At 36.9% G+C, this 9,778-nt stretch overlaps 1 protein-coding gene across 1 annotated transcript; it reads left to right on the top strand.

Moving 5' to 3' along the window:
- Nucleotides 1-1,569: 1,569 nt before the first annotated feature.
- On the top strand, nucleotides 1,570-8,945 carry spag6 (sperm associated antigen 6). The gene is made up of 11 exons (XM_054623293.1): nucleotides 1,570-1,656; nucleotides 1,739-1,834; nucleotides 1,915-2,081; nucleotides 3,129-3,312; nucleotides 3,502-3,707; nucleotides 4,658-4,831; nucleotides 4,907-5,059; nucleotides 5,206-5,397; nucleotides 7,991-8,107; nucleotides 8,233-8,378; nucleotides 8,882-8,945. Exons 1-11 carry the CDS (start codon nucleotides 1,632-1,634, stop codon nucleotides 8,943-8,945), a joined length of 1,524 nt encoding a protein of 507 aa, XP_054479268.1. The 5' UTR covers nucleotides 1,570-1,631.
- The last annotated feature ends 833 nt before the right edge of the window (nucleotides 8,946-9,778 follow it).

Genomic DNA, 9,778 nt, shown 5'->3' with positions numbered 1-9,778 from the left:
TTGTATTAATGATTAATCACATGAGTAATTGCATTTACTGCACTAAAATGCAGCGATTTTAATGGAAAATAAAATGTGTCTAATTTCTTTACGAGGCAACAATTTATTATTTTATCTTCCAGAATTAAATTCCAGTGTGATTCTCATTGTCAAGTAACGCAGCATCGTCACATATTGGGCATTTGGCCTACTAAACCGATGTTTAAAAATAAATATATCCGAATAAGCCTAGGTTTTGATAATTAACTTTTTTTCCAAGTTTATATTTCTTTTTTTTCCCCTCCAAATTTGATTTCAATTTTATTTCAACAAAATTTGATTGATTATGATATCAAAATAAATGACCTATACCCAGCTGTGAATTTATATTTAAGCCACTCAAAAATATGTTAGGCTAAAAAAAAAAAACATGTGTTAGGCTAATGAAATCTAGCTTTTCAATTAAACCTAAATATAGGCTAAAATAAAATAAAAAATGTAAGCAGGCCTGAGGCAACCAGAAGGGTTTAAGAAAAGACCTTCATCAAACAGATGGACAGATTAAAGAAGTAACCATATGCTATCAGATTATATAAGAGTCTCACAGAACAGCTTCCTTACCTCATAACATACATTTAAAGAACAATAAAACGAACATTTTGCTCATTCGGATTTAAGACACAGCATTTTCTATTCATTAGGTCTAATAATAAATCTGATAATACGACAATAAAGGCCACTACTGGAATTAAATATGAAAAAATGTCCTCCAGTAAAAAACATAATGAACTCAAACGGAATCGACAACACAAGTGTGAAAAATAACCTAGTAGAGTATGATATAATTACAAAGGCAATGTGTAGGGTTATGTTAGTGGATTATATAGGGCAGTTTTTAAATGACATTTAAAATACTTGAAATAGTTGTTAATTAGGCTGCATTAAATGTGGTAACTATGAAGAGAAAAAAGTGTATAATATTCTAAATCAGCAGTCCTTGATCAGCATTTCAAAAATAGCAATTTCCACACATATTGTCATCATTGCCTTTATTTCTCTTTGATCAGCACAAATAGATTCATGCAAATAGCAACCGAGAAACAGAGGGTAATGTTTGGAGTGATATTGGATCTAGTCGACATTTTATAATTGCCTTATTATAATAATGATAGGCTTTATTTTTACAGGTAGGTCATCTGAGGCGTGCAAAAGGTGAAGAAGACAAGAAAAAGATATTTCATCATGAGAGTGAAAAGGCTAAAACATCTTCACTGTTGCCACCGTTTTTCACAATGCAGCCAATGGTCACTTGTGTTGAATAATGTGGTGAAATGTGTGCGACCAATTTTCGGGAACTGAGACGAGGAGGCAGCTCTCCCACTGAACATATTTTGAGAATGTACCAGGGTGAGACATCCTTTTTTTCCCCCTTCCAATATACGATCTTCGGCTGGAGCCACAGCACATTCTGCTTCCTGTCTGTTGCCAGGACGACACTTAACAACAACACTACCCAACTCAAACCTGGAGAAGGACAAGAGAAAGGCTGCATTGAATCCTGGGATACATTCAGTGTGTTTTCTGTGTAGATAATCTGCATTAACGTGTGATTAATACATCTCTAGGAGGAGGCATTCTCCATCAGGGTGAAAATGAGTCAACGACAGGTCATTCAAGGTGAGATCCAGGAGTTTTGGTTCATAAAAATGATCATGCATCTTAAAGTCAAACTGTCTTTCTGTCTGTTTGTGTTTTGTAGTTTTCGAGCAGTACCAGAAATCGAGGATGCAGTTTGTGCAAACTGTAGCAGATCTGGCATCCAGACCACAAAACATAGAAATCCTTCACAACGCTGGTGAGAAACTAGATTATTCCCAGTGGACTGTGTTAGTTTCAGCTGCTATTTCCAGTGTTGACTCATGTCCTCTCCTGCAGGTGTGCTATCCATGCTGCGGCCCCTCATGTTGGACGTGGTCCCCAGCATCCAGCAGACAGCAGCTTTGGCTTTGGGCCGCCTGGCAGACCACAACGATGACCTGGCCAAGGCCGTGGTGAAGGAAGATATCCTCCCCCAGCTGGTCCACTCTCTGGCCTCACAGAATGTCAGTATCTCATCATATGGTAACATACGGGCCGGTTTCATACAGACAGGTTGTTTGTGTGTTTGTCTGAGAGAGAGAGTGAGGAAAAGAGACCCTGCAGGACCTCAGGGTCAGCCCCCTGGTTGTTAGAGTGTGTTTTGGGCTACTTGGCAGCTCGCCTGGGGGCTACTTGAAAACCTAAGAGCCCTTTACCATGAGAGCGACCGGTCCTTTGTTTTCTCTCTTTCTGTCTCTCAGCTCTTTCAGAGAGGAGGGACAAGGTTTAGCGCTTGTTTTTAATGGGACATTGGGACAATTCAGTTGACATTTTTAGACGTTTTATGTCCAAATATGACAAGAACTTTGTTTTTGCTGAAACATTGTGTTGCATTTAGCAGAAATGTGGCTTTACAGCTGTTTAAAGCGGGTTGACAGCCCACAAATAGTCTGTTTGGGATCCTAAGGACCCTGGGCACTTTGGAATGGCTTAAATGTTTTTGGCAAAAGGAATACATATTTTATTTGAAGAGTTTGTAGGGAAAATCTTGAGCACATAAACTATTGCATGTAAAACATATATACAATATTTCCTTTTTTTGTGTGATAATAATTACTCATGGCCATTTATGTATTTTGTCACCTCCCTCAAATATGAAACCCAGTGTTATGACTTTCTATTGACTGAATAAGAAAACAATAAAATAAATAATAATTATTATTGGTTAATTTTGCAATTATTCCAATTCTTACACATGCAGTAGGTAGCCCACTATGGGACCCCAAACAATGAGGAATTAAAGTATATGAGAACGACACACAAGGACTTAACAAGTTATATGAGATGATTAAATTATTCAGTTAAAAAATATATATTTATTATATATTTATTTTAAAAACACAGGGGAAAATATCAAATCTTAATTCCAGGCTCTTCTTGGATATTTGTCATCAAATCATGGACCAATACAAATGGCTAGTATCTCAGTCATAATTGAAGTCTAATGTTAATTTAAATCTCAATTTGGACCATGACAATGAATGTGTGTATCTGTGTGTGTTTGTATGCAGAGGTTCTATAAGAAGGCAGCAGCGTTTGTGCTGCGTGCAGTTGCCAAACACTCCCCTGAGCTGTCCCAGGCTGTGGTGGACTGCGGGGGAGTTGACGCCCTGGTTCTCTGCCTGGAGGAGTTTGACCCCGGGGTGAAGGAGGCTGCTGCCTGGGCTCTAGGCTACATCGCACGGCACAATGCATGTAAGGAAGACACACTGATGCTTATTTCTATGGTTCCCCTCTGCCCTTTTCTCATTTCTTGGTTTGAAGACACATTTTAGTCCATGGTAAGATTTTGTAACTTTCATTCTTTGTCAGCACTCTCTCCTACATCCTTTACCTTTACTTGTTTGTTTTCATGTTTCCCACCTCTTTCTTTTTACTGTGCAGTGTTGTCTCAGTCGGTGGTGGATGGGGGTGCTGTCCCCCTGCTGGTGTTGTGTCTTCTGGAGCCTGAGATGGCCCTCAAACGCATCGCAGCTTCCACCCTCAGCGACATCTCCAAGCACACACCTGAACTGGCCCAGACGGTGGTGGACAACGGGGCCATTGCACATCTGGCACAGATGATCCTCAACCCAGACGCCAAACTAAAGGTAGGAGAGCTCAAAAGACAGTCACACTTAAACAGCTGCTGCTTTAACTCAGCTGATAATTTATAATGGCTTTAAATAACATCCCTTAGGATCATTTTATTATATTACAGTAAGGCTTAATTTTTCTTAACTTTAGTTGCACCATAAAATTATTTATTGGATATATGTATATATATATAAAATATATTGCACCATAAAATATATTATTTAATGGTGCAAGCAAAGCAAAAGAAAAGATCAGTTACTGTAATCTCACAAAATGATCCAAAGGTATGGCTTTTAAAAATGTTAAAGATTTTGTTGATGCCATTTGTATATATAGTATTTAATGGTTTCTATTTCGCTTTATATTATTCTCCATCTAATTGTCTTCTTGCTCTTTCTTTCAACATTTTAGCAAAAATCCTGCCCTATCAGAAAGTTTTGTGATACATTGTGATTTAATTGTGAATTAATTAAGATTTAGAAAAAAATATGTCAGGAAACATTGTTCATCACAGACTAAAATTATACTTTGAGTACAAATTACCATTGTAGTAACTCAACATTTCTGAGAAAACATTAGTGGAATAGGATAACAAAATTGTGTGTGCTTTACAGATCTTGCAAGCAAACACAACCATACAGAAGTTTCTATCAGCCTTGGAAACCTTAAAACGTGGTGAAATTTGAGCCATAAGTGGCACCTATTCTTGAAAATAAATCTTAAGAATTTAAAGAATATCAGCATTAACTGCAGGTCGATTTAAAAAAAACTTTAAATCTAATTAAATTGGATAAATGTAACATCCAAGTGTAGTTAGCAAAATGACCAGATATTTAATGAATAGCAGTTAGATTTCAGAATAGATGCTTGCTTTACAAATGTACAACATGAAGCTTGTAATTTAATTTACGAATATATAGATAAGCTCTGGAAATAAACCAGACATGTTTTTGTCTCCATCCAGAGGCAGGTGTTCTCAGCCCTCAGTCAGATCAGTAAACACTCGGTCAGCCTGGCAGAGATGGTGATTGAGGCTGAGATCTTCCCTGCAGCGGTGGCCTGCCTCAAAGATCCAGATGAGTATGTCAAGAAGAACGTCACCACTCTGATGAGGGAGGTGGTGAAACACACACCGGAGGTACAGCACTCTCTCTCACCTGTGGGCACAAATGTGCATGTCTGGACACAAAGTAATCTGTGTCTGTGTTTCCAGCTGTCCCAGGTTATTGTGAACTGTGGTGCCATGGGAGCTGTGATAGATTATCTTGGCGATTGCCATGGAAACCTGCGGTTGCCTGGGATCATGATGCTGGGATATGTGGCAGCTCACAGTGAGAACCTTGCCATGGCTGTCATTCTCTCCAAGGTGGTAATTCTCTCTTGTGATTACCCTCAACAAGCCATGTGACAACTAAACCCACCACTAAAACCACAGACCTTCCTTCAGGTCCAGCATGTATGTCATATTGACTGAACCAGTCCTATCATGCTGTGTGTCCTCCTGTCCCGTAGGGGGTGCCCCAGCTGGCCCTGTGTCTGTTAGGGGAGCAAGAGGATCACATCAGGGCAGCCACAGCCTGGTCCATCGGCCAGATAGGTCATCACACCCCGGAGCACGCCAAGGCAGTGGCGACCTCTAACCTCCTGACCAAACTGCTGGAACTCTACATGGAACCCAGCAGCTCAGAGGACCTGCAGGCCAAAGTAAGAGCTGCAGCTCTGCAGGTTGACTTGCAGTGAGTCTGTGTAATGAGATCTTAAGCAGTGTTAGTATCACGACTTAAATCAAAGTAAAACTATATGTTCATTTCAACAAAGAATACTAGGACTTTTTCCTGACGTTTTTCAACATACTATACTATGACTTTTCTTTATATGCTGCACTATAAAGTATAAAGTATTTTTTTTTTTTCGTTTGATGATTCTTTTCTTCAAACATTGCCATGGTTTTTAATTCCTTTTTTCGACATATGATTTATTTTCCACATGCTGTACTATTCATTTTTCGACATCCTATTTTTGACATACAATACCATGATTCTTTCCTGACTTTTTTGACATACTACACTATGATGTATGATTTTTAGACACACTAATTTAAGTTTTTGGACCTACTATAAGATGACTTTTTAAAAACTTTCTTCAATCTACTATACAATGACTGTTTTCGACATTCTATACCATGACTTTTTAAGAACTTATTTCGTCATACTATATTAAGACTTTTTTCAACATACCAAACTATGACTTTTTTCGACACACAATACTATGACTTTTTTATGACTTTTTTCGACACACAATAACATGACTTTTTTTTTGACTTTTTTCGACATACAATACTATAACTTCTTTATGACCTTTTTCAAAATACTATAATATGATCTTTGTTTCGACATACAATATCGTGAATTTTGACTTTTTTGGACGTACTATGCTCTGACTTTTTTTCTCAACTTATGCGTGTGCATTTTTTGCTAATGTGAATAGAGAAAGACTGGAAGGGTTAACCAATGGGTCCACTTTCAGGAAATGGCGGCATAACATGGGATTTGAACCTGGGGCCCACATGGACATGTCTCAGAATTGGTTCATTGAGCACTTGCTCTACCCATTGAGCTGTATTGTTTCAAATATGAAACATTTGACATAATATATGATGGCTTTTTTTAACATTACCTTAATATGACTTTTTTCAACATACAATACTATGATTTTTCAACATGCTAAACAATGATTTTTTGTACAGGCTGCACTATGATTTTTTTCCGACACACAGTACCTTGTCCTTTTTATGACTATTTTTGACACACTATACTATGGCTTTTTCTACATGCAACACAATGTCTGTTTTCGATAAACAATACCATGATATTTTTATGACTTTTTACAACATAATATACCATGAATTTTTCCACATACTATACTGAGTTTTTATGACTGTTTTTGACATACAATTCCATGACTTTAACTGACTTTTTTTAAAATAAAAAACTGAGTTCTTTCAACATACTATACTATGATCTTTTTTTTCGACTTACAATACCATGACTTTTTATGACTTTTAATGAATTTTTCGACATACTATACTATGACTATTTTTGACATACAATACCATGACCTTTTTTTCGACATACAATACCATGACGTTTTTATGACTTTTTTCGACACACAATAACATGACCTTTTTAGACTTTTTTAGACATACTATACTATGACTGTTTTCGACATACAATACCATGACTTTTTTTTATGACTTTTAATAAAGTTTTCGTCATACTATACTATGACTTTTTTTTTATGACTTTTTAATGATTTTTTAAAAATACAATATTATGAGTTTTTTTGACATACGATACTATGACCTTTTTTTCGACATACAATACTATGACCTTTTTATGACTTTTTTCGACACACAATAACATGACCTTTTTAGACTTTTTTAGACATATTATACTATGACTTTTAATACATTCTTCATCATACTATACTATGACTGTTTTCGACATACAATACCATGACTTTTTTTTATGACTTTTAATGAAGTTTTTTTTAATGATTTTTTTAAATCATACTATACTATGACTTTTTTTATGACTTTTTAATGATTTCTTTTAAATACAATATTATGAGTTTTTTCGACATACGATACTATGACCTTTTTTTCGACATACAATACCATGACTGTTTATGAGTTGTTTTGACATACTATACTATGACTATTTTAAGACTTTATAATGAATTTTTCGTCATACTATATACTATGACTGTTTTTTACATACAATACCATGACTTTAACTGACTTTTTAAAATAAAAAACATTGTATGTCGTTAACATAATATTGTATGTTAACGACATACAATAACATGACCTTTTTTAGACTTTTTTACATACTATACTATGACTTTTTAATGATTTTTTCATCATACCATACAATGATCTTTTTTTTCGACATACAATACCATGACTTCTTTTATGACTTAATTAATTTTTTGACATACTATACCATGACCTTTTTTTCGACATACAATACCATGACGTTTTTATGACTTTTTTCGACATACAATACCATGACCTTTTTAGACTTTTTTAGACATACTATACTATGACTGTTTTCGTACCGTTACCGAGCTGTTATCGGACTGTTACCGAGCACTAAAAGACGACCAGATAAACTCCTGTTTTCAAGCCATGCATGCATATTTTGAGTCACAGGTCAGCTGGTGTCAAAGGTCACGTGGTAAAAAAATGATAGAAAGGGAAATGTTTTACAAGACTCATTCCTATTGTTCTTCTCAGAGTAAGAAGGCTCTAAAGAGCATTCTGCAGAAATGCACCTACCTGCCAGGTCTGGAGCCCCTCCTCTACGATGTTCCAAGCAACATCCTCAAACATGTTGTGTGCCAGTTCAGCAAGGTGAGTGTGTCTACAACTGGTATCACAACGTGAATAAGCAATCTGCATTTTTTTTAAGGTTTTCAAATTTTGTTGATTAGAATGTTACATCTTTATTAAACACTCTGTCTTCCCTCCCGTCAAAGGTGCTGCCTCATGACAGTAAGGCCCGCCGTCTGTTTGTGACCAGCGGGGGGCTGAAGAAATTGCAGGAAATCGACGCACAGCCTGGCACCCCTCTACAGGAGCACATCGACGCCATCAACAGCTGTTTTCCTGAAGAGATAGTCAGGTGCGTTTCTCTCGCCAGTACAAACACATCATACACACACACACGCATGCTAAAACACATACTTTGTTGACATCGAAACCTTGTGTTTGGAACACCTCCGAGTGCTGTAAACACCAATCTAGGAGTGACTTATCACATGACCGGTATACACTGTAATCATTTCAGAGCTGTGTGCTGACTCAGCAGCACATTTGTAGTACTATTTTCTTACGCCACGCAATGTTTTTGTCCTATAACAAAATAACATCATAATCATAATTTTTTTAAGCATTTATTCAGAGAAACTAAATACTTTAACAAAAAATTAGCCTAAATGAATGAGATCAAAAATAAGGGGAGAAGAAAAATACTCAGAATCAAGTTTATGTAAAAAGAAACAAATTAAATTAAATAGGTTAAACTGGCTTTGTAGAAAGGAAATTTAAAAATCTGAATTTAGCTGTATGATAGTGGTAATAAGCATATCAGTGTATATCATAAAAAAAAGTGCGTGTCTTTTTCAGGTACTACTCGCCTGGCTACTCAGAGGCCTTGCTTGAGCGGTTGGAGAACTACCAGCCGGCTTAACATCAGCTCAAACTACACATCTTGTCGAAATGTTAACATGAAGATGACCCATATGTATGCCTTTACAGTAAATACATACTTATTTAAATGGGAGTTTTCATTTTTTTTTTATTGTGTCTCTGTTACGTTTTCTTTTTTCTAACCTTATAATTCATGTTTGCAGTAACTGCAGCTTGTATTAGGACAACTATAAATAGTATATGCTAACATTGTCACTATATGTTGCGAAAGAGACTTCTAAAAATGTAAAAAATAATTAAATAAATAAAGGACATTTCATGGAGCTTTATGGAAACAATTCTCATATGCCCATATAAAGAGGTCAAAGGTCAGGTTCAGCACAGCATCCACAACACACATGGTAGGGAATGAGTGTTTTGCACAAACCCACTTCAGCAGGCTGGATGCTTGCTGACTTATGGATAAGAACCCTTGTGTAAGAGCAGCTTCCCTCACTGCATGTTCATTTATTTCATTGCAACACAACTAACAATATGATTTTCTACTTGTCTCTTTTGTTGCATGGGTCAGGCTGCCACCTGGCGGCCATGACTCATCACTGCACATCAACTGTGTGTGTGTGTGTGTGTGTGTGTGTGTGTGTGTGTGTGTAGCAGCTGCAGCGCACATGGCAAGCAGCTCTTTGTTTATTGTCTGCTGGTTGTCTCTGCTTGTTCTTCACATTGTACTGACGGTGCAAATGAGCCTCCGCCTCTCACCGCAGCAGAGAGCAGAACATGTAACCGGCTCCTGCTGCAGCTGCCACCACCCAAACCCCAAAACCCCACCTTCTCTTCTAAATCTGTGACTTTAGATCCATGCAGCTACAGGGC

The sequence above is a fragment of the Anoplopoma fimbria genome, chromosome 21, assembly GCF_027596085.1.
Source record: "Anoplopoma fimbria isolate UVic2021 breed Golden Eagle Sablefish chromosome 21, Afim_UVic_2022, whole genome shotgun sequence".
NCBI classification, from domain to species: Eukaryota; Metazoa; Chordata; class Actinopteri; order Perciformes; family Anoplopomatidae; genus Anoplopoma; species Anoplopoma fimbria.
The sequence above is the reverse complement of the archived record's forward strand: the minus strand, read 5'-3'. Positions and strand labels throughout refer to the sequence as shown.